This window comes from Symsagittifera roscoffensis, chromosome 7, assembly GCF_963678635.1.
Source record: "Symsagittifera roscoffensis chromosome 7, txSymRosc1.1, whole genome shotgun sequence".
In the NCBI taxonomy this organism is placed as follows: Eukaryota; Metazoa; Xenacoelomorpha; order Acoela; family Convolutidae; genus Symsagittifera; species Symsagittifera roscoffensis.
The window spans coordinates 60,062,636-60,088,847 of record NC_087068.1 but is presented as its reverse complement, the minus strand read 5'-3'; the positions used below and the strand labels follow the sequence as shown (position 1 = coordinate 60,088,847).

Sequence of the window (26,212 nt, the reverse complement as noted above, 5' to 3'; positions counted from 1 at the left end):
GAAATTATGGCTCGACCGCAAACAAAAATTGTAACCAAATTTTGATTCTGAGGTTTCTGGTCAACAATTATATGATAATTTCAAAAAAAAATTCTGGAATACCCGACCGAGAAGAATCAGGAGTTTTATGACAGCCTGCCTCGAAGAGTTAAAAAACTAAGCAAGATAAAGAGATACATCATAAAAAAATTAAATTTAAAGAACAATTTTTTCGTTTTTCACTGCTGGGTTTTAATTTTTTTTTCGAATCAAAAAGGAAAATTCATTCATTTGAAAAGCGCACCAAGTTTTTTGTACGTGGATGTAATTCAAAAAAACATCCAGGGTCTTTTCTTCCATATGTCGCCCCGTAAACGGATGCTTTTCTCAGCTCAAAACTAACATATAAAACAAAAGCTAATGCGACTATGGATGACGCGGCTACCGGGTCAGATTGCCAACATGGCCGAGGTTTGTGATTTATGTTTCGACCGAGGCGTGTCAAACACAAGTCAGAGTCCGATCAAAATCCGCAGTCGAAAAGGCCTTATAGTCGAACTCTAAGTTGAAAGATAAAATCGAGTCGTTCGAAACATAACTTTGAACACAAAGTCAAAAATGAGGTCGAACCCAAAATCGAAATATAAAGTTGGATACGAAATCGAAACACAAGGTCAAACAAAAAATCGAAAACAAGAGTCGAACACAAACTTAAAGTACAATTGAACTCAAACTCAAATAAGGAATTATATCTCGCGGTAAAAAAAAGTTTGCCGAATTGAAAAAACAGTTTACAGCAGTTTCTGCAAAAAAAAACGAAAACTGCGGATTGTTTTGTGCAAAACATGAAAAAACTGGAATTTTCTACAATAAGCCCCTTTGTTTTTTTCCGGCTTACTTTTGTTTTATGTGCATGTGTCAACTATTGCGCATTAATTAAAATAAATGGCGGCAAAAAATTTTTAGCAAAGTTTAACTCAAGAAACAATGATTGATTCAGGATTCTGGCCAATTTAAATGCTAATTTTTGTCGGTAAAAAAATATGCCCAGTGGGAATAATAAATATTTTGGCAGTCTTGGCTGTTGGTATCCTTAAGCGCCGAAAAAAAGGAATGCTTTGAATTATCGGACATAAATTATGGCGTGGTTCCACTCCAGAAAATGGTCGGTGCCTTCTTTTCTGTCCTCCTCGGCTAAACGGTCAACTTTGGAAGTAGCTCCAGCAGCAGCACCAAAACCTTCATACAGATCCTTCTCCCCGGACCACAATTGAGACTATGATGGCCGCCCACCCTAATTCAGATATATTTAGTCCCAGTTTAGCACCTTATGAAGAATTGTAGAATGGTAGAAAGGTAAAGAGTATGGCCTTGCGGCGCCTCTATTTTTCCCTCGGCTTCAAAAGTTCAATCACGTGAATTGTTGCATTTGATTTTATGAAATGTTTATTGCGTAAAATCTTTTAAATTTTTCTTTTTATACTTTTTCCATATCTACTCTTTTTTTCACATATCAAATCAAAATCATTTCACCACAGAGTTTATCTGTTTCCAGTCAATTTCAAAGAAATTTTAACTCTCAACTTGATATTATAACGATATTTAAACTGTTGTGGTATTTATAGAAAAAAAAACAACCGCGAAAAATTGATATAAAACTGAAGAAATAGAACTTTAAGGTAACAAAAATTGTTGATATTTTGAATGGCTCAAAGAATACAATCAACAGAATATTGAAAACAAAGCAAAAAAACAAGACTCTTGAGTGCAAAACAGAGTTTTTGGAGAAAACTAAATTATCTGAGCATAGAATTAGAAAACTATTTCAAATACGTCGCCAAAATCTAGCTAAAAACTTAAAAAACATTAATATTCAGACCAATTTTATCAAGTTCAAAACAACAAAATAAGAAATTATATCTCGCAGTAAAAATATGTTTGCCGAATTGAAAAAACAGTCTACAGCAATTTCTGCAAATAGAAAAAAAACGAAAACTGCGGATTGTTTGGTGCAAAACTGGATAAAACTGGAACTTTTTACAATTAAGACCCTTTGCTTTTTTTCTGACGACTGCCAGTTATTGATAAATAATCAAAATAAATTAGGCAAATAACGTCCAAAAACTCAACTTTATTGCCGTCACAAGTGTGTTACAAAAACTCAAAGAAAGCTTTCTGTTATGATATGGGCGTGTGACTCCTTTTATGGAGCCAAAAAATATTAAAACTTTCAGGAAACTTTAATTCACAGATAAGCCTTTCGATACCCTGAACTCCTGTTAACCCATTAAATTGGACTCATCTTGTGACGATGAATAGGCTTTTCATCAGACCAAGGCGTCTACTCACACGAATCCGCTGTTTCTGGATAAACAACATAAGCTGGACCCTTTAACCAGATCAATCAGCTGACTTGAAGATCATAGAGAAATTTTGGCTCGACTGCAAACAAAAATTGCAATCAGAGTTTGGTTCTGAGGCTTCTGGTCAACTATTATTTGATAATTTCAAAAGAAAATTCTGGAATACCCGACCGAGAAGAATCAGGAAATGCATGACAGCCTTCCTCGAAGAGTTAAAAAACTAAGCAAGATAAAGAGATACATCATTCAAAAATTAAATATAAATAACAATTTTTTCGTTTTTCTCTGCTGGGTCTTATTTTTTTTTCGAATCAAAAAAGATAAAATCATTCAATTGAAAAGTGCACCAAACTTTTTGTACGTGGATGTACTTCAAAAAACATCCAGGGTCTTCTCTTTCATATGGCGCCCCATAAACGGATGCATTTCTCAGCTCGAAACTAACATATAAAACAGAAGCTAATGCGACTATGGATGACGCGGCTACCGGGTCAGATTGCCATCATGACCGAAATTTAAGATTTATGTTTCGACCCAAGCGTGTCGAACACAAGTCAGAGTCCGATCAAAAATCCGCAGTCGAAAAGGCCTTATAGTCGAACTCTAAGTTGAAAGATAAAATCGAGTCGTTCGAAATATAACTTTGACCACAAAGTCAAAAATGAGGTCGAACCCAAAATCGAAATATAAAGTTGGATACGAAATCGAAACACAAGGTCAAACAAAAAGTCGAAACAAAGAGTCGAACACAAACTTAAAGTACAATTGAACTCAAACTCAAATAAGAAATTAAATCTCGCGGTAAAAATTTGTTTGCCGAATTGAAAAAACAGTCTACAGCATTTTCTGCAGAAAAAAACGAAAAATGCGGATTGTTTCAAGCAAAACATGAAAAAACTGGAATTTTCTACAGTAAGACCCTTTGTTTTTTTTTCTGAACAATTCAATGTACAGATAAGCATATCGATATATCGATAGCCTGCACTCCTGTTTACCCATTAAATTGGACTCTTCTTGTGGCGATGAATATGCTTTTCATCAGACCAAAGCGTCTACTCTTAGGAATCCGCTGTTTCTCAATAAACAACATAAGCTGGACCACTTGGCCAGATCAATCAGCTGACTTGAAGATCATAGAGAGTTTATGGCTCGACCGCTATTAAAAATTGTAATCAGAGTTTGGTTCTGAGGCTTCTGGTCAACAATTAATTGATAATTTCAAAAAAAATTTCTGCAATACCCGACCGAGAAGAATCAGGAGTTTTATTACAGCCTGCCTCGAAGAGTTTAAAATGTAAGCAAGATAAAGATATTCATCATTGAAAAATTAAATTTAAAGACTTATTTTTTCGTTTCTCTCTGCTTGTCTTCAATTCTTTTTTCGAATCAAAAAGGAAAAATCATTCAATTGAAAAGTGCACCAAACTTTTTGTACGTGGACGTACTTCAAAAAACATCCAGGGTCTTCTCTTTCATATGTCGCCCCATAAACGGATGCATTTCTCAGCTCAAAACTAACATATAAAACAGAAGCTAATGCGACTATGGATGACGCGGCTACCGGGTCAGATTGCCATTATGGCCGAGGTTTGCGATTTATGTTTCGACCGAGGCGTGTCGAACACAAGTCAGAGTCCGATCAAAAATCCGCAGTCGAAAAGGCCTTATAGTCGAACTCTAAGTTGAAAGATAAAATCGAGTCGTTCGAAATATAACTTTGAACACAAAGTCAAAAATGAGGTCGAACCCAAAATTGAAATATAAAGTTGGATACGAAATCGAAACACAAGGTCAAACAAAAAGTCGAAACAAAGAGTCGAACACAAACTTAAAGTACAATTGAACTCAAACTCAAATAAAAAATTAAATCTCGCGGTAAAAATTTGTTTGCCGAATTGAAAAAACAGTCTACAGCATTTTCTGCAGAAAAAAACGAAAACTGCGGATTGTTTCAAGCAAAACATGAAAAAACTGGAATTTTCTACAGTAAGACCCTTTGTTTTTTTTCTGAACAATTCAATGTACAGATAAGCATATCGCTATATCGATACCCTGCACTCCTGTTTACCCATTAAATTGGACTCTTCTTGTGGCGATGAATTTGCTTTTCATCAGACCAAAGCGTCTACTCTTACGAATCCGCTGTTTCTCAATAAACAACATAAGCTGGACCACTTGGCTAGATCAATCAGCTGACTTGAAGATCATAGAGAGTTTATGGCTCGACCGCTATTAAAAATAGTAATCAAAGTTTGGTTCTGAGGATTCTGGTCAACAATTATTTGATAATTTCAAAAAAAAATCTGGAATACCCGACCGAGAAGAATCACGAGTTTTATGGCAGCCTGCCTCGAAGAGTTTAAAATGTAAGCAAGATAAAGAGATACATCATTGAAAAAGTAAATTTAAAGAACTATTTTTTCGTTTCTCTCTGCTTGTCTTCAATTCTTTTTTCGAATCAAAAAGGAAAATTCATTCAATTGAAGGGTGCACCAATTTTTTTGTACGTGGATGTACTTCAAAAAAACATCCAGGGTCTTTTCTTCCATAAGTCGCCCCGTAAACGGATGCTTTTCTCAGCTCAAAACTTACGTATAAAGCAGAAGCTATTGCGACTATGGACGACGCGGCTACCGGGTCAGATTGCGAACAGGGCCGAGGTTTGTGATTTATGTTTCGACCGAGGTGTGTCAAACACATGTCAGGGTCCGATCAAAAGTCCGTAGTCGAAAAGGCCTTATAGTCGAACTCTAAGTCGAAAGATAAAATCGAGTCGTTCGAAACATAAATTTGAACAAAAAGTCGAAATAAGAGGTCGAACCCAAAATCGAAATACAAAATTGGACACAAAATTGAAGCACAAGGTCAAACAAAAAGTCGAAACAAAGAGTCGAACACAAACTTCAAGTTCAAATGAACTCAATTTCAAATAAGAAATAAATCTAGCGGTAAAAATTTGTTTGCCGAATTGAAAAAACAGTCTACAACATTTTCTGCAGAAAAAAAACGAAAACTGCGGATTGTTTGGTGCAAAATTTGATAAAACTGGATTTTTTTTAAATAAAACACTTTGTTTTTTTCTGACGAATGCCAGTTATTGATAATTAATCAAAATAAATTAGATAAATAACGTCCAAGAACTCAACTTAATTGCTATCAAATGTGCGTTATGAAAACTCAAAGAAAATTTTCTGTTACGATATGGGCGTGTGATTCCTATTATGCAGTCAACAAAGTATTTAAATTTTATGGAAACTTTAATGCACAGATAAGCAATCGATACCCGTCACTCCTGTTTACCCTTTAAATTGGACTATTTCTGTGGCGATGAATAGGCTTTTCATCAGACCAAGGCGTCTACTCACACGAATCCGCTCTTTCTCAATAACCAACATAAGCTGGACCACTTGGCCAGATCAATCAGCTGACTTGAAGATCATAGAGAAATTATGGCTCGACCGCAAACAAAAATTGTAACCAGAGTTTGATTTTGAGGTTTCTGGTCAACAATTATTTGATAATTTCAAAACAAAATTTCTGCAATACCCGACCGAGAAGAATCAGGAGTTTTATGACAGCCTGCCTCGAAGAGTCTAAAATGTAAACAAGATAAAGAGTTACATCATTAAAAAACTAAATTTAAAGAACAATTTTTTCGTTTTTCTCTGCTTGGTTTTAATTCTTTTTTCGAATCAAAAAGGAAAATTCATTCAATTGAAAAGTGCACCAATTTTTTGTACGTGGATGTACTTCAAAAAAAACATCCAGGGTCTTTTCTTTCTTATGTCGCCCCATAAACGGATGCATTTTACAGCTCAAAACTTACGTATAAAGCAGAAGCTATTGCGACTATGGACGACGCGGCTACCGGGTCAGATTGCCAACAGGGCCGAGGTTTGCAATTTATGTTTCGACCGAGGCGTGTCAAACTTATGTCAGAGTCCGATCGAAAATCCGTGGTCGAAAAGGCCTTATAGTCGAACTCTAAGTCGAAAATTATAATCGAGTCGTTCGAAACATAACTTTGAACACAAAGTCGAAATATGAGGTCGAACCCAAAATCGAAATATAAAGTTGGACACAAAATCGAAACACAAGGTCAAACAAAAAGTCAAATCAAAGATTCGAACAACAAACTTCAAATATAAAGTCGAGTCGGTCGCAACAAAGTCGAACACAAGCAAAAAATACCAGAGATTGATTTAATTGTTTTTTTTTGGCTTGCAAAACTGTAAAACAATTGCAAATAGTAAAAAAATCCAGTATATAAGCTGGATTTTTAGCTGGCTGAATTTGTATAAGCTCGATATAGTTAGCTAGAACAGCAAATTTGCAGATCATATACAGGACGGCCACGGTAAGGCTCACACATGGTCTCAATATGGACCCTGCAGGTTCTTAAATTAAACGCAGAAAAAACTGCAAAATTGCGATAACAAAATGGAAGTCTCCTGCATGGGACCCAATCTGACTCGGGATAATTATGGAAACTTCTATGGAGAAAATGACAGAAACGAGAGAAAGGATGTTTTTTGAGGCTAATTTAGACGCGACTGTTTCATTTTAGGCTGCCTTGCATCAATATTTCGAATGATTGTAATTAATATTAATCCAATTGGCCAACTTTACTTTCAAATTACTGGTTCAATTAGTAGCGATCGATTAGACTCAAACTATCTCTCGGATCTACTAACAGACGCGAGCGGTGGCAATGTTCATCAAAAGATAACTTTTTTTGGTCAAGACTGTCAGAACGGTTATTTTTGGACACTTTACTGAAATTTAAGTCATTCGTTTTGACCCGCGTGATATGATGGGATTTGCTGGCTTGTTGTTTTAAGACCAGTTGATTGTACCGTTAACATCAGCGGATTTAATGGGGGGCGCATCCCCCCTCATGGATTCGACCCCCTGTTGACCCAAAGGGTCCCCTTTTGTACTATTTTACGATATCCATTTCTGAAGGCGCCGGAAAAATTTGTTGAACTACGTAAGAGGTTCAGTTGGATGTCACTTTTTCGCTATTTGACTGGTATTTTTGACACATTTTTTAAATAACCAAGAAAACATGCGTTTTTAGGGTCAAGTTTTAAGCGCAAATTTTGCAAAGTTTTTTCCACCATTTTGATTCTGCTAGAAATCGTAAAATAATGTTGTTTTCATCAGTTTTCCCCAAAACTCAACCTAGTTCTAGTAAAATCCTTTTTAAATGTCCAATTTAATGCGTTTTGTCCGCATAATTCATATCAGCACTTTAAAGTCTAAATTGTCGCTTTTTTGAGAGAAAAGGGAAAAGAAAGAATGATCTCAAAATTGAAATTTACTTTCTGATAAAAAAATTTTATTTCAAACTGCGCAAGTTATTGACGCTCAACCAAAAAAAAATTCTCGCTTCGCAACCTTTTCAAGCAACCTTTTCCTTATTTTTTGAACTTTGTGGTTTGGACACTATTAAAAGTATGTAAAAATAGCTACAAAAAGCATTTCCCTCAAAAAAATGGGGTAACCTTAAATTCTTTTTTTAACTTTCTAAAGTACTAAAACTACTACAATTTTGGCCACTCATGCTATCTTGGGGAGTTAAAGGGAGACTACTTGCGAAATTTGGAGTTTCGTTCAATATGTTTCCAAGCTTCATGGTTTAAGTTTTGCAGTATATTTTGAAGATAATTCCTTTGTCTTCGCATTATGTAATTTTGATTTGATTAACTGAAATTGTTCTAAGTGTTCAAGAGTTTTTTAATTGTAGTTAGAGTATTAAAGGACGTTTGTTTCAATTTTAACCCCTAATTTGTTCCTTAACTAACCAAGTTTTTGTTCTGTCGTGCAATTGAACTATCGAATTTATATCCACTAATTTGGGCTTTGGAACAGAGTGTACAGTTTGAAGTATAGCATGGGCATTTTTGCCAAAGTAGCTTAACTGTTGCTAGTAGTAAATTGTTTTTTTTTCACTTAGTTGCATACAATCCCGCACTAACAATCGAAAAAATTGAAATGATCTAAGAACAGAACTATGAATCAAATTTTAACAAAGCTGAAAAACCATTTTCGCTGCAAAAGTTTCCGAAGTTAATATTTGCCACTTTTGATTGTAGAAAAAAAATTAGTTTCAGAACATTGTGAGAACGAGTTGCTTTAACTTCCGATGAAGCTCAGAAAAAAAAACGTGAAAGAGCACGAAGTTAGTTGATTAGGAGAAACATTACTATGGCAAAACCAAATACCAAATGAAACCTAGACTGCTCGTATCAAGGCGAAGCCCTGAATGTTCCGACAGCCTACTAAGGTTTATGGAGCAGTAATAAATGAAAAAATTGAATGTAATAGACAAAATGAAACTTTTTTTGTGAAATTTGATCTTTTTTTAATTAAAATCATACCCCCACACGCCATATAAAGTACAAAGTGATAGTTTTTGTTCCTTGTAACAAATCAATTATGGCAAATAAGCTTCGTTCAACCAATTTGGAACCAGTTTGGAACCAAATAAGCTTCGTTCAACCAGTTAATAGCGCGAATTATATCGCGCATTAATTGTCCCAAATTGGTCAAAATGGCCAAAATGGCAATCTTTAAACCTTCATAACTTTACGAAAAATGATCAAAGGGGAAATACTTTTTCAAGTTTAAGCTCAGAACAACAATATCTTTTGAATGATATAAAAAATTTCCGTCAAAAATGGCTAGTTAAAAAGTCGAATTTTGTCTGAAGAAAAAAAAACCCAACCCGAGCACAAATATTCCGTTACTTTCGTATCGAAAGTCGGAACAATTAAATACGTAGTTTCAACCGAAAGTTTTTGTTCCGACTTTCGATACGAAAGAAACGGAATATTTGTGCTCGGGTGGGTTTTTTGTTCTTCAGACAAATTTCGACTTTCTAACTAGCCATTTTTGACGGGATTTTTTTATATCATTCGAAAAGTATTGTTGTCCTGAGCTCAATGATATTGCACCTGTGATCATTTCTCGTAAAGTTATGAGGGTTTAAGGATTGATATTTTTAAAAAAGCAGTCGGAACATTCAGGGCTTCGCCCTGATACGAGCAGTCTTGGTCAACATTTATAATTGATTACCGTTACCAAAAATAGGTGTTTAAAGTTATCTTTCGTATTTGATAACTTACGATAGGTAGAATGCCTATACCCTCAAAAACAAGGTATCGTTTGCTGTCTGAAGGAGAAAGCTATAGTTGGTGCTGAGTTCTGTTTGTGTTTGCTCTTTCTCTTTTTTGATTGACTAAGATTTCAGTTCACGGATGCTTTTATCGATTGAACAATCTGCGAACTGAATACGCAGCATCCTCTTTTGTAAGTGGCTGGTACTTTTTTTGGTGTAACTCTAAACAGAGCCAAACATAACAACAAGGAGCCTCCAATTTGTGGACCAATTAGAAATGTGTTTTTGAGTAGGGATAATTACAATCGGGCAACCAACCAACCAATACTTAGTTCAGAGAAGAGTTTAGATTTTAAAGCAACAAACTCCTCCACTACTTTTTCACCCATTTTATCCTTCATTTTCAGGACCACTTTTTTACTTTTCCTTGCTGTAAAATTGACGATTGCTGAAAAAATTGAAGTGTAGTTAAATGTAATCTGTTTCACACCATATATGAAACTATACGATCACTTTAGGGCAGTTCCAAGTCAAGTTTTATTTCCACTTGTAGATAACAGAACTCAAACATGAAGTTTTCAGCTAAATTAGAATTTACTGCACTAACAATATCCCCTTTTATTTTGTTGACAGATAAAGAAACTTATATGAAAAACTCTGCAAATTTTTTTTTAGTAGTTGCGGTTCTAATTTTTTTCTTTTTTTTTAATTTAATTAATTTTCCGAAGTATGATTCGACAACAACTTTATTGAAAGTTTTGATAATTTCGGTTGTTGCTGCTTTTTGCAGACGTAAATTCAGCTCAACAGATTTTGCCATCTCATTTCTTTGTGTAAATTGGATAGCGCGGTGAACAAAGCATTCTTTCTTTCGCAATCGAACATAAAGTTCCAGCGTCAAATAATGTAACACTTACTTGTGTTTGATTGTTAAAGTCTGCTTGATTTTGTGAATTTTTGGCATTTTTTTGCATTCTTTGTCTTAAGGAATTCCATTTGATCCCTAATCATTTGTTCAAATTTAAATTTTAAAAAAACAAGTGGAAACTCTTGAAAATGATTGTACAATTCTTTTTTGAACATCGAGGTCACATTTTAGCATATATCAATTTGAATCTCAAGTAGTACAAAGAATTTAACGAGGCGTTTTCCCAGCGATTCCGAGCTCTTTCAAAAGAAAACTGAGCTTAAAGTTTTTTAGCATCAATTTCATTATGAAGCTCGACTCATCAGTCTAGTCACACATTGAAAACAATTTTTTGTTAGCTCTCCGGAAATTTTCGCTTGGACCGATGGCATTCCACATCGAAACAATTTTCAGTTGTTTCTGAATTTTCGTTTTTGCTCAAAAGCTTTTTTGCTCAAATTTTTATCTAAGTAGTAGAAACAACAATTAAGTTGGCTTTTTTCATAGCAGACTAATCTAAACTGTTCAAAAAAATTTATTAAAAGTAGAACATCGGTCGAAAAAGAAATGTCATGTTAGTCATCTATAGTGAGAAAACACGATTTCGATAAGTTAATTGATCCAATAAGTTGAGTAACCGTAAAGTATAAAGTTAGTCGGAGACAATGAAATGGCGGTCAACCAAAGGTGACAGACAACTCCGAAGGTTAAAACCAGCAAGCGCCAGACAGATAGATAAATTACATAGCAACAACTAGTATGAAACTGGACTCAAATGATGAACTAATTTAGATACTATGACATTCCCCTTCTTGTAAGAAATGATGACTTAATTTAGATACTCAATGAAATGTTGTTGTATGAATGAAAGAAAATTAAAGACGAGTTTTAACTAGATTTTTGTTTACTGACTGCGACTACATTTAAACTTAAACAGTTGAGTTTTTGCCGCTTCACGGTATGCCCTCTCCCTGGACCTTAGAATGTTTTTAAGTTTTCTTTTTCATGTTTTCCCTCTTCCTTATTTTGTCCTTAATTTTTCCACTTTTTGAATGTTGTCAATCATGACTGCACCCATCTTGGTCACTGCTGTGCGCTTTCTGCCCGACCGTCTTGAGCTGGTCTCGTCCAATAAGCTCGCCGAATCTTGGCTCGAATACGAAACAACAAGCCGTTGTTTCCTGTCCCGCTTTTTCCCTCCGGTTTGTGGATTTTGTGTTACTTCGCGCTCCGTCTCCTGTTGTGTATTTTCCTTGTTGTCGTCTTTTCTTCGGTTGGTCTCGATTTCCGCCTCTCGTGCAATCGTACACTCAGCCGCCGCCTCGTAATCGCTCGGTCGAATCGTTATCGTCTCCGTCGGTCCCTGATTTTGTCCCCCACTAGACGTTCCTTGTCTCTCTCCTTCAACATCCGCTGCCGGGTTGCCCTCAATCGTCGTTTCGATAGCTTGTCTTGTCGTTGCCAGCGGTAAATAATCATCCTCGTCCGATTCCGAATCCTCCACTCTGTCCCTGATTTGGAGTTTAGATCGTTTTCCTACGGTGCTTTGGTAGGTGTCTGTGGTGCCTTTTGAGCTGCATGGTTAGTTCGCCAATAAATTCTTTTTCAGGTCCCACGGCGTTGATGGTGCAGCGATTTGACCCGGCGCCCTTTTCTTCGGGATGAAATAAGTCTGCCAGGGATCTAATGAATCCTCCTCCCCTGTTGTTTCGGCCCCCGGTTGTTCTTCTTGAACTGACATCGCCTTCTCCTCCGGTGTTCTTTGCACTATATGCAATCCCAGATTTGGCTTTAGGTCTCTCCCAATAATCGACGGTCTGTTTCCTCCTATTACTTTGATGTTCGCGTCAGTCACCCATCCGTTCGTCTCCAATGATACGTTCATCGTTCCTAACAGCCCTAAAGATTGTTCCCGTAGTCCCTGAACTTGTCGTCCTCCGGTGCTGTTGCCTTCACGTTTACGCCTGCGGTGCCCAACGTCGTTACAGCTCTCCAACTGTGAATTTTGAGATCGGTGATCCGCTATCTATCCAGACGTTTGTTTGCTTACCATTTATCTTAATTGGTAGTCGAGCGCCGGCCACTTTACATTCAGTTTCCCTCCGAGATTTGATAGCCATTACAACATAGTCTCCTGAGCTGTCCGAATCCCGCGATGGTTGCCTCTTATCTGGTGTGTTAACCCATCCGACTGAATTTTCATCTTGAGAATAGGTATCCTCAGCGTCGCCTATCTCACTACCATCCACATCCTCCTGGTTTTGAATTAGTCCCACCGCAGGTCTTCTCCAGTTAGTCCGTTTTCCCCGACAAGTTTTCTCGTAATGTCCCGTCTTTCGGCAGAAATTACATGTCGCATTTTTGTCTGGGCATCTAGTAAGATGTTCCGGAGTAAAATTGGGTTGATCACAATTATAGCACCTTTTAGACGCTCCCCTCTCATGTCTGATTGTCTCCTGAACGATCCACGGCCGCGCTGTCTAATATTTCGGTATCCTCTTCGGATTGTCCCCACCGGTTCCGTTTTTATTTGAAACGCTCCAGCTCCACCGGTGGTACCGCTGGTTGTTGCTCCCCCGGTTGCCGAACCATATGATTTAGCATACTTATATCCACGTTCATATGACAACGCAATACGGTACAACTCCTCTGGTGTCTTTGTTGATCGGCATAGCTCGTTCTGTGCATCTCTCTTTTATTCATGTTCACAATGAATACATCCCGCAAAATTATGGTCTCCCACGCTTCAAAATTTCATCGGGCGGCCAGTCCGCTTAAAACTCAGTAGAACTGTTCCAAGGATTCTCCAATGTGTTGTTTTCGTGCCAATAATTGGAATGTTTCATAGGTTTCATTCCTTTTTTTCTAAACTCCGTTTCTATGGCATCTAATATCCTAGAATACCGGGTTGTAGATAGATCCAGATGTGGCCTCCTTTTATGCAATTCATCTTGTCCGTTCTCCCCCAGACACAAGTACAAGTTCGAGATTAGAGGTTGCTCCGACGTCATCCGATCTTTCCCGTCTACCTCCTCCGGTAGTGCCGTAACCTGCGCTGCTGTTAAAGTACTGGCATAGTAAAAATTTCTCGGATTGATACTGTGTTTAGCCACCATCCCCCATTGAAATCGTTTAAACCAAAACTCCCATAGCATTGGTGGCTCTGCGAACGTTGAGGGCCAAACGATGTAATCCCAAGTGGGTTTTTCCCCCATATTGACCTGCTGGCTGCGCCATGAGAAAACACGGTTTCCATAAGTTAAATGATCCAATAGGTTGAGTAACCGTAAAGTAGAAAGTTAGTCGGAGACAATGAAATGGCGGTCAACCAAAGGTGACAGACAACTCCGTAGGTTGAATACCAGTTAGCGCCAGACATAGATAAATTAAATAGCAACAACTAGAATGAAACTGGACTCAAATGATGAACTAATTTAGATACTATGACAATAGTTTGACATTTCATCTGATGATTTAATTTGTTAGCAAGGTTATACTCTATTTTTTCTACGCGTACTTCGTCACCATTCAAGCTATTTGTTCACAAACTTCCAGTGAACAATTTTTTCTAATCAAATTTTTCAAAAACAATTTAAATAGGAGTTGTTCGAGTTCCGAATTGTTTGCGATTCAGAAACGTAGTAACTTCCATTAGCCAAAGCAAAAATTCGGTGCTACTACAGACGTATGGTCCCGTTAAAAACATCCTTTATTATTATGGTCCCGGAAAAACTATCAATTGTCCCTTTTTGAAAAAATTTTTAGAGGCGAATCAAAGGAAGAATTGCTTTATTTTAATTTTTTTTCATCCACTTGAAATACTTCAGGTATATTTCGAGTGATCTGGCTGGCGGGATCACACTTCTGAAGGAGCTTTTAAAAGAGTACCCAAAACTGAGTATTGGTCATTACAAAGTTATGGTCTTTTGTTGGTGTTCTTCAAAAGTTTGTTAGATGGTATTCAAGGAAGGACAAGTTTAAGTTCGCGAGTTGTTCTAGAAACAGTGGCTCCCTTATTACAATCTGCTCATTTAAACATGTATCTCATTTTGTAGTTTTTCTCCTAAACGAGTTAATTCAACTAGCTCATGTTTTTACTGGTTGAGTTGAATTGTGTGGATCTAAAAACAACATTTTTTGTCTTCATTTATCTGTCCGCTTATTTCAAAGGTTAAGCTTAATGGGCCACTTTATGGAGAAGTCAGCGTGGATGATGGATTGGATTGCGATGGACTGAGTACAGCAGAGAAGTTATGGCTATGTTTATTGCTCTTTCGCCTCTACCAATCTGTCCGATCCAGATTTCAGTTTGAAAGAAGGGATAAAAATGAAAAAATAGACAATAAAACTAGAATTTAATGGAAGCGGACTGGGCAAGATTTATCTTTAATTTGTTCACTCTCCAGTGTTGGGCTATTTCAGTCCTGTTTTTCCAGTATCTCTATCACCTATTCAACCTTAATGAGCGATCGAGTATATTGCATACATTGCATCTAGCCACAAGTGGCCACGTCCATACAGGTTTTTCCACTGCTAGGCACTAAATAGAAGACAATGCTTCTGTGCCTCTGTCCTTTCTACTTGCCTTGTTAACTCACAATAAGCCACATTGGCTATGGACAAAATAGGCAGACAACCAGTAATAGAAGAGGGCGAGATTGATTGCAATTCACTTGACTGGACCATTTGATAGAATGGAGTCGAGCAACAGATCAAATACTTTCCATAGTACTGCTCGTGTTTGTCTTGTGGCCCTTTTTTGGGCAAAAGGGGCTGCAGTTGCTTCAAGTATTCCAAATAGATATGAATTGAGCTGAGTTTAATTGCATTGAATAGAATTGAATTGAATTGATTTGATTGGGAAGTTCTTAGTTTGCTTATTTGAGAATTTCACTCGTTTTTTCCACCCTATAGGCGGGTCCAATTGGCTGAGGTCCGTCCAATTTGCGTGCAAAAGGGTATTCCTATTTGTTCATAATGTTGCCTTGGACGAATTCTTAGGCCGGCAGAATTGAATTTCAATTCCATGGGGGACACGCGTCTTTTTCTAGTGTTAGTTGTATCGCCATTGGAGCAAAACTAACTGATTGAGTGTTTATTGGCATGATCACACGCATTGATGTGATTATAGACCATGTCAAACACCCCCTTCCCCTCCCATAACCTCACCCCTTCCCACCCCTTCTACATACGTGAACTTACTTTATAACAACACAGCTAACTTTCATGGCGCCTCTCTAATGCCCCCTCAGCATTGAATTCGTATTATTGCATCCCAAGGCTTATCTTAAGCCTGACATCAAAGCATGAACGAAATTATATTTTAACTTCGCATTAAACACTTACAGCTTCAAGTAGCTGTTGCCTGATGATGCACATTCCCACCAATGGGTTTCCATAGGGAAAGGGGAAGGGGGCGTTGGTAATAGACGAGCGAAGTGGTTGAATATCTATTGGTTGATGTTCATCATGATTCGTGCTTGTTGTTGCTTGGGAATGAGGCAATATTCCCATCCCCGGAAAATGAAAATATTTTTAACAAGAGGGCAGACAGAACACCAGTTTGACGTATTCGGTGGAACAACTCGAATGTTGTTCCTCTCCTTCGAAGACAAATAAGCCTTAACATTCATCGTTCGTCTACCCAAAAAACCTTAAGAGCTAAATCATTTGAAAGACTGTTTACAAGAAATAGACCATTAGGGCGACTTGACTAACAAAAACTATCCTATCGAGACAATATCTGACTGTTTTGGCTGCTCGTCATCAAATTTGATGTTTTTTTTCTCCTGGAATATATAGACTCGGGGTGGTTATTCTTATTTAGACCAAATTTATATAAATCTGATCCCTCGGGGGATCGATTTCTTGATCTGCATGGGCCCAGCCCGGAGTGCACACCACTATTAAATTATATGCTTCAAACTTACTACTCCTCCAACTTTCTAAAGTTTGAAGTTCCAACCGCAGCTTTGTTCATAATACTATCCCTCTAATCCTTTTTGAAGCAAAACTTGATTATAAAATCAAGAATATTGTCACTGCAACCAATTTTTTCCATGGAAACTAAAACCATTACATTTCGTTATAAACAATTACAAGACTGCTCGTATCAGAGCGAAGCCCTGATTGTTCCGATTACCCTTTTAAGGTGTATGTAGCAGTCTTGCTTTAAAGCAATGATGATTTTTTCAATCAGAAATTTAAAAAATTAAATTGTTGCCCACTCGCCATAATAAATACAAAAAGATAGATTTCACTCCTAGTAACGTAACATATTTTTCCGAAGGATTTGATCTCCGTTTATGCGCTTAAAGAGCAAAAAGTATCGCGCGTTTATTGTCCATAGTTGGCCTTATTGGCAGTGTTTCAACACTCATAGCTTTACAAAAAATGATCACAGGTAGAAAATCTTTTTTAGTTTGAGTTCACGGCAACAATACTGCTTTTCGAATGATACTTTTAAAATTCCGTCAAAATTACTAGTTAAAAAAAGGAAATTAGTCTGCCGAAAAAAAACTCCAAGCACAAATATTCCGTCATGTTGCTCAAAAATCGGAGTAATAATTTAATTTTTTTCAACAAAAGTTCGATGAAAAAATTTTTTTAGCTTATTTTGCTGTTTGATATTTCTGCAGAAGCCAAAAACTTTCAACCTTGTTTTTTGTAAAACTACAAAATAAATTCGGATTCTTCTCCATTATAATTAAGCACTTCCTGCGTTTGTTTAGAAACTATCAAAAATTTCAAAGTATTGGATAAAGTTCTGAACAATAGATAAAACAAAAGAAAGCAGAGAGTTTCTCATAAAATGAATAGTAAATCTCAATATAGCGAATGCAACATTCGTATTTGAAACATTTTTGAACTGTGTTAGTCTGACTCACAAAAAATTTACCTCAATAATCAAAGATAATCTTTTATAAACCATTATAATCGATTATAACAGACTTCATCAATTTAACTTTTGAAAATATACTATTGACTAGTTAGATGTTTTAGTGAATTATTTTAGAAGTTTTTAGAGACTGACAATGAGAATCCAGTTTAATTGATTGTTATCCATAAAACTCTGGTGCAGGAACTACAAAAAGACATACATTGAGCTTAGTAACGCGTTTGAGTAACGTAGGTCCAGTTTGCCTCAAAAAAATTGGCTGTGATTTCGGAGGCGCACATCATTAATCAAAATTCTAACTTTAAACAAGCTACAAGTTTACGAAAGTTAATTGTTAGAATTTTTATTTAATTCGGAAAGCTATTTTTTAATAGTGTAACTTATCATAAGTAGATTGAAAAGGCTAATATCAGAACAAAACGAGCATTTAAATTTTAAATTTCGAAAATCCAGAAAAATTTAGCTAGAAATTAAAACTAAAAACGAAAAACTAAGTGCTTTTTTTGTACTTAAGAAAATTAGCAAGTACTTGATTTTTCAATCTTAGCTGCATTTCAAAATGTTTTCGGAAACATTGAATCTCAAAATCTGTAGAATCTTTTCGGAACCATTTCATGTGTGATCTTTTTCATTTGTGATTCATTGAGAAGAAAATTTCTCTAGCTGCATGTTTACCGATAACTTTAAGAAACGTTTTCCCAGGTGGCATTAGTTTCGTTTTGCCACGCTATCTACAACCGATTACTTCTCCTTTTCACCAGGAACAAATTGATTTGAACAGAGTTTGGAGTATTGCTTCCAAAAACAACTTTCAGTGAACAATTTCGGATACTGTTGTTGTGTTGTTTTATACCTGTAGTAGTACAGACAAGAGCGAACACAATTTGTGCGATTGAATGAATTTCAACTTAGCCAATTGTAAGTTTTCATCACTTTGATTGTTGAGCAAACGAAAGTGCTGCCAAAATGTGGAGAGGGCTGGACAGACAGTTTTTATTTTGAGCAGCTTTGTTTTTTCTCATTTTCATTATTGATTTTTAATAAAGAACTATTTGATCAGAAGATTCAATTGAGTTTGCAAAGTGACGCTCCAAAAAGTCTGTCAAAAATGATTGCTTCTGGACCAGATTGGATTCTATTCGGTACTTTGTTCAAATTTAGCAATCCAATAGAATGCAGAAGAATACTATGATCATGCTTTGTTCCTTACCATTTTTGGGAGAACATCTGGCTAAGAAAACTGGATTGAAGTTGAAACTTCGCAGACTAAAGCAAGTTCATAGTTTAATAATATGCAAAAGACGCATCTGTTACCTGGCGAGACTTGACTAATTTAGGGCTGGCTATTAGGCTGGAAAAGAAGTTAAAAGAAATGGAAGATTGGAAATGGGAGGGAGAGAGAGAGAGAGAGAGAGAGAGAGAGAGAGAGAGAGAGAAAGAGATATTAGGCGAATGATTGTGGACTCTGTGATGGGTGCTGGTTGTGTGGAAGTGCATCTCTTCTGCTCTTCTGCTCTTTCATTCTTCCTCTCCTCTTCTAGACCTCAATAATATTTAGCCCATCATAGTCCCTTTTGTTAGTTATACTCTACTTTTGCATTCTTCTTCATCTTCTTCTGCTTCTGCTTCTTCTCCCTAATTATTCTATCCCACCCCTTTTCTCTGTAGTGGTTATGGTTGCCAATCTGTTGTTGATAGTCTCAAGTATCACTCTAATTCCAACATAATCTTACACCAAATACCAAATCCACCCCCCCCCCCCCGTCTCCTCCTCCTTCTCCTTCAGCTATACCACAAATACCAAATACCCCCGACACTATACTCAAGTTAAAGCACCGACAAGGACCAACAATAGTCCAGCTAGTATTCTATTAACACAACACCACATCAATAAAGCCCCGAAGCCGTATTGTTCTGTTTAAGAACCAGCATCGCTATCCGAAATAACTGCCAAAGGCAACAACCTTCTTCATTCATTCAAAGTACACTTAACGGCAACTGGCAACTTCAACGGCTGTGTTGAACTAACTGTTAGTAAATAAATATATAATTACTCTAAGCCAGCTCCGAATAGTGCAAATTGGCCGGCCATTATAGAAACAAACCATCCATCAAAACAGGCGCAGAATGAACTGAAAGCGAATTGAACATGATGAGCTGAGGAGCCAGATAACACTGAGAAAAATAATAATAACACTGTGCAAATGCCTGCTCTGAATTATGTTCTCATTATACCAGATTTGCATAGCATACCACCGTCTTATCACTTGGCTACTTTTTCCAATAGAGTCCATAGTTAGTTGTTATCAATCTAACAACAGCCAAGATGGTATTGTTGCTCTAATCGACCCGATGGCCATAAAAGCCAGCCTCAATTTGTTTTTCTTCTTCAATTGAATAGCCAGCATATATTGCTAATGTCCAAGTAGACAAAAACATCCTCGCTTGTGTTTCCAAACAACCAGCCACTTCCTGGCTCAATCTAGACTGTCAGTGGAGCGAACAGAACAGGACTATAAAACCAATATTCACTCGAGTCACAAGTTGTGATCAAATTAGACCAGCACATCTCAACTCATCAGACCACGACGCCCGGCCCCTTTCCTCTCTAGAACAACCACCCAACCCCCCAACCCCCTCCCCTTTCCCCAAATGCCCAAATGCCCAAATGCCCAAATGCCCCGCTCGCTCCATGCCACTGCTACGTCTGTTGCTCTCCCAACAACTGTCTTTGATGTTTGTTTTGACTGGCTGAAAAATAACTAACTATTTATCATTTATTACTTACCTTAACTACTGCAGATTACACTGGCATTGTAAAGTTATCTTATCTCATCTTAACTGTTGCAATCTACTATACTCTTGTAAAAATGAGGACGGTGGCCACTCCTCGAAGTACTCGGAGGGGTTCCGGTGCCTCTTCCCAGGACCCATCCTCCGGATCCTCTTTTTCCAGTCTGGCCGGTCAGGTTCCCCCCTCCCACCACAAAAGAAGTCTGCAATTGCCCCCCTATGATTATCAGCAGACCGAGTGTAGTGGTCCCCCTTTAGACCCTTCGGTCACAGCGTCCACCGAGGAGCACATTTTGCCGCCTTATAAAATCAGCGTGAACAGCGATGCTAGGCTTTATATGGACCTAAACTCAGCTGCAGCTGCAGCAGCAGCCCCCACCCCCCCTGCGACCAGAATTCCTCCCCCCAAACTAAAGCCTCCTCTGTCGCCGCTTAAGTTCAACTGGCGTTTAGGGTCCCCCCGAACAGTAGAGAGACGGAAGGAGAAGATACGACAGATGATGGAGAACGACTTTGAAGAGAACCTGTTCCACGTGAAGAATCTGACCGCCAAGAAGTGTGTCAAGTTCTTCGGCACCCCCCACATACCCCTGGATAAATTGCCGCCCCTGGATCCCACCTCGCTTCCCCTGACCAATGCTGCTGCCGAAAGTGCAGCTGTTCGTGCTCCTATACACAAAACGAGTAATGGCAGCACAGCCCCAAGTGCAGACGATAAAAACAACAACAACAGTAAGGGTCGCCGCCCCTCGCCCGCTGGAGTTGAGAGCAGGGGGTTGTGTCTGGGCTGTAACTACCCGATAGAGGCGCACCAGGAGGCAGCAGACCAAGTGAGCATCCGACCATGGACCAGAGACACTCTGCGATGGAGGGGTGAGTCGAGTACAACATACTTACTACACTCAATACACTTACTGCAGTAGAATACAGTCTTTCAGTGAATCAATCAGCAACTAACTACAATGTATAAGCTTGAAATTGCCTAGTCTTTCAATCATTTTCCACAAAAAAAACATTTTAGTTTTTTTGTTGGTAAATGATCAAACTCTAATATCATACCGAACGATAAATTGTTCTGACTTTTCTGAACAAGTTGGGCTCTCCTTCTACAAAGCAGTACCCGCACTGAAGTTTCACGAATTATAATCAATTATATTGGATTTTCAGTGTCAGTCTCTATGAAATAGCAAAAAAAAATCGCTTATAAACGATTGAAAATGGATTATAATCATAACAAAAAAAAATTCAATATAATCGATTAAAATCGATTATTTTCAACTCATTTTCAAATAATTTTATCAAAAGAAAAATACTCCATTATAATCCATTTATTTAAACCTTTTTGAGTGTTTTTTTTTTTTCATTTTTTCATAATATTGTTAAACTAAAGTTAGTTATTTTGTTCTCTCGCTAAGTTTCATTTTTTTCCTATTTTCAACCGCGTTCTTGAAATTTACAAATTAGGTTGGGGGATTTACGTGGGAACTGGTCAAAAATGCCATCAAAACGGATTAGGTTGGGGGATTTACGTGGGAACTGGTCAAAAATGCCGTTTTTGGGCGCTTTTTGGAAAATTACCACATATTGGCCTCTTCAAAATTACTTCATATTGGCGGCCCCTGGATGAACGTGTTCGTTCGAGTTTTGCAGAAAGCTGCAAAAAGTAGAGTCATTATTTACAAAATTTAATCAATTTTCATGGATTTTGTGTACAAAAAATAATCCACCACATTGAAAATAAAAATGGATTATAATCGATTATAATGGATTATGATGGGGTTTTTTTCGATAAAAATCGATTAAAATGGATTAAATATCCATAGCGTTTTCTAAATTTGTCATGATAATCGATCATATAGACAACTTTTTAGTCAACAGAAATCCATTATAATCGATTTTTATCCATGAAACTTCGGTGCGGGTAGCGTGCCGAACGGGTGGGTAGGGAAGCGACCGCCCTTCTCCCCTTCATTCTCTCCTTCAATTAAAGACATCCATTTTTGGCTGAGCAATATAAAAATGTTCTAGAGGCGCCTTCGGCGCCAATATAACTAATTTTGAGGGGGAACGCCCGCCAAAAAACGCAATATTTTGGTGAAATTTTTCAAAAAAAATGCCTAATAACGCCTTTTTTGGCCAGAGAAAAATCTCTGCGCGCGCCACTGCTACAAGGAAACCTAAAAAACGGTGTTTTATTCTCGCTCTAAGACGCCTGAAAACAGGCTAAATTTATTCCTATGGCGCTCTCCCAAGTGATGTTTATGTAGAAGAATTCCTGGGAAGCTTTTTGTTCCGACTTTGGATACGAAGGTAACGGAATATTTGTGCTCGGTTGGGTTTTTTTTCTTCAGACAAATTTCGACTTTTTAACTAGCCATTTTTGACGGAATTGATTTGTTAATAGTTTGTACTTAATATGGCGTGGGGGGATGTTTTCACAAAAAAAATTTCAAATTAAAAAAAAGTTTTTAATTTTATTTTATTACTCTTAAGTTTTTCATGTATGCTGCTCCGTAGACCTTAAAAGGCAGTCAGAACATTCAGGGCTTCGCCCTGATTCGAGCAGTCTTGTTTCTAATGTGGTAGGTGGAATTATCTTAGTTGGAAACAATTTATTGTGATTATCATGATTACAAAATGAAAAGTAACAGTAAATTGATTACAATAAATAGTCACAATTGAAAGAAAATGAAAACAGAATGGTTAATTTTTTTGTCAAATTTTGAATCAAAACTAGGATAATCTGGAAGGAGTGCATTTTTAGAAAGTTTTAAAAGCTTTTCTCGTCCTAATTAGATCGGCCAAACTGATTTTCCCAGCTGTCCGGAAGTTTTTGCGGCCATCTTAAGCCGACACAGGTGAAAAATACAATTGCACACAAGTTTTTCTTTTGTTATTTTTTAGTATGAAACATTTAGTTGCGATTTAGTTTGCTCAGTGGCTGGTGAGAATTTAGCACGCTTTGGGGAGAGAGTGTTAAGTTGGTGTGAAAAGTGGCATTGTGAAGGTGTGTGTGTGTGTGTTTTGTGCAGAGAACTTCTGCATCTACAACGTGGAGAAGTGCATGCTGGGAAGACTGCGGTTCCTGAACGAGGTGGAGAATATAGACAAGCTGGCCAACTTCGCAGTGATGGCCAACAACACCAGTCCAGGCACAGTTGTGAGGGAGGTGCTGATGAAGAGGTTCCAGCTGGACAGACACATTCCCAATCTGGTCATCTCTTTCGCTGGCAGCCACCATAGGGTCCAGATCACAGAAGACAGACAGGTCCAGAGGTGAGCACACCCTAGCAGACCCCCCCCCCTCCTCTCTCTCTCTCTCTCTCTCTCTCTCCTCATTTCAAACCCATTCAAACCGCCCAATGCCAAACTGCTGCCACTAATCATCACTTTGAGCCTCTTTATTCGCCAGAAAAATAAAACAGCTTTCAGCTTAAACAAATTTTGTCCAACTGAAAAAACCAGTTTTAGGGAAACCATTGTAACATATCACCTAAAATATTCATTTTCAAACTTATTTTCTCTGTCTACAATCTTCGATCGAAAAAGGTGTTCTGCCTTTATTTTAGAAGGTTTTGCTTTTACGTTTGAAACTTTTATCTTTACTTTAGAAAATCTGGCTTTTATTTTAGATAGTAAACGTTTCTTCAATTCAGAAATAAAATGACTTCTCTACAAACTTCCCTTCCCCAGGAAATTGAACACATTTTTGGCACTTAGAAGTTCCAGCTGGACAGAGGTATAGGGTAGGCATCCGCTAAGTCAAACACCCGAACTTATATAAAAACAAGGAACGCCGGTTACCGTGCAAGTAGCACAAAATGTTTCGACTATAGTCATAAAAATTACATAAAAAAGTTTTTCTAAATTAGAGTCGGTTTTCTGTGTGGTATGAAAAAAAATCTGAAAAAAAAACCTTACGCATATTCGACATTCATAGTAAAATAGGCCAATTGGAAAACAGTTGTATTAGAAAAAAGCAAACAAAAAATCAAAATCTAACTTTACTCGAGTAAAACTAAGTTTTCACGGCTTAAATTAAGCTTAAAATAAGCTTTTGTAGGCCTGCTTTGCCCCACTTTATTAGTTTGGAATTGACCTATCAAAAAACTCAAAACTAATTTGAATGACCTTAACAAAAAAATCGTAACTTTTTTATTGAAGTTTCTTTCAAAAATTCCGCTCCTCCTCAAAAAAAGGAAATCAATTATTTTTATTGTTTCAATTAATGTCTGTTTTTCAAAAAAACTTTTATGCGATTTTCAACTCTGATTTGTTGGATGCGTAAAAAAGCTTAGAAAGTCAGGCTATTAGTGCTAAAACAACTGCAGTATCTGATGTGAACTTTTTGGGGACGAATAAAAAGTTAAATTTTTGGAGATGATTTAGTTACTAAGAGATGAGCATGAGCAATTGATAGCGCGCCGAGACAATTGTTTAAAAATGGACTGTTTCTACTTCTCAAAATTCGTGTAAATAGTTTTTAGCGTCTTCTAATTTGCGGAGTTTTCTACTTAGCAGAAATGAAATAAAATGTTTTCTTAAGAGTCCCATCAAAACACACTGTCGAGTTAACAGCACATATCTTATTTGCCAAACATCAGCTAGCCCGTACCCAAGAGATTTTCTGTGCAAGATCTGAAATTCTTTATTTCTTACATAAGTTGATTCTCAGATCTAAAATTCTTTATTTCAGATCTTGATAAGACTTTACAAATTTCAGATCTTAAATTTGGATCTGAAATAGAGAATTTCAGATCTGAAATAACCTCGAAAAACTAAACTTCAGATCTGAAATCAGATCTGAGATATGCCTTGTTAAATTATATTATATGCATTTCGAGCAAAAAGTTGAGTTTTTGTTTTTTGATGTTTCTGCAATACACAATTATGTTTAGATAAACAAGCGGTAAAAAAAATTTCGAAAAGAATCACAAACCATTTTTTTCGAATCAATTTTATAGTTCAACTGGGTTAAAAAGTTTCAAAAACTGTTAGAATACCTGTCAACTTTTTGACTTTCATGCGCTACTTATGAGTTTCCAATGTTTAACTCATGCTTGGGGAAACATATTTTGCTTAGTATCTGCTAGTAGCTAGCGGAAGCTATCAAACACAAAAAAGTTAAAAAAGCAAAAATTGTGACAGAAATTAGATCTAAAATAGATTTTTTCAGGTGTAAAACAACCAAGAAAAACAAAACTTCAGATCTGCAATTAGATCTGATATGACCAATCCTTAAAGTATCCAAGCGTTATTCAAACATTTTACAACCTGTTTCAGATCTAAAATTTAAATCTGAAAAAGTTTATTTCAGATCTGTTGCACAAAATTTACTGGGTACGGGTGCCTTAGAGTCAAGATTCATTCTGTAAAACTATACGCAATAAACTAACCGAGTTAAAAAACTTCTTAAATTTAGGAGCGTACATTTCTGAAATGCGTACATTTTTTTTGGTTTTTCATTTCTGATACTTAAGAACGTACTGTAGACTATTAAAAAGACATCATTATTAAGTTTGACTCGATCCACAAAAAATTTACTTCAAATTCATCTTTCAGGCAATTAATTCACCATTCTGTCAAAACGTTCTAACGTGTTTTATACTTCTGAAAGTAATTCGTGTCACAAAATTTTTTTTCAGAATCTTCATTATGCAAAAAAAAATATGTGTAGTAAAGAACAGGTTAAATTGAAGGACAGCGCATTTTTTTTTTACTTTTGCAGTAGACGTTCAAACATCTGTGATCATCACTAAATCAAAAATTCCTGAAAACCAAAAAGTGATCGAAATTCGATATAACAGTGTAGTGCAAACTTTTATGGTTTACAGTCTGCGGTTTCATTGAAAGTTATTGAAAAAACTATTAATAAAAACATCTAAAACACGACAGATATATTTGTTCACGGTTTTGCTGAAAATGCATTTTTTAGTAGAAAAATAATGTTTTCGTTTTAAGCCAAAGTCGACGCTATAACTCTATGACTTTTGCGCTTTCAGTCTTAAAATTGGAAGCACAACTTGCCAGAGTACAAGGAAATTTCTCTCACACTTGCCTAGAGGTAGGCCTAACGGTACCCACCTTTTTAACTCTAAACAACTTAAAACCATACAGTTCCACTCCTTAATTTTTGTTGCCAATCCACG

General features: G+C 36.9%; 1 protein-coding gene across 1 annotated transcript in view; it reads left to right on the top strand.

Moving 5' to 3' along the window:
- LOC134851254 (uncharacterized) overlaps positions 1-26,212 on the top strand; it is a gene marked incomplete at its 3' end in the record, with an annotated part of 180,541 nt that overhangs the window by 121,186 nt on the left and 33,143 nt on the right. The window contains 2 exon segments of the mRNA XM_063867256.1: positions 20,517-20,936; positions 23,096-23,339. Coding sequence (XP_063723326.1) covers positions 20,517-20,936; positions 23,096-23,339 — 664 coding nt within the window.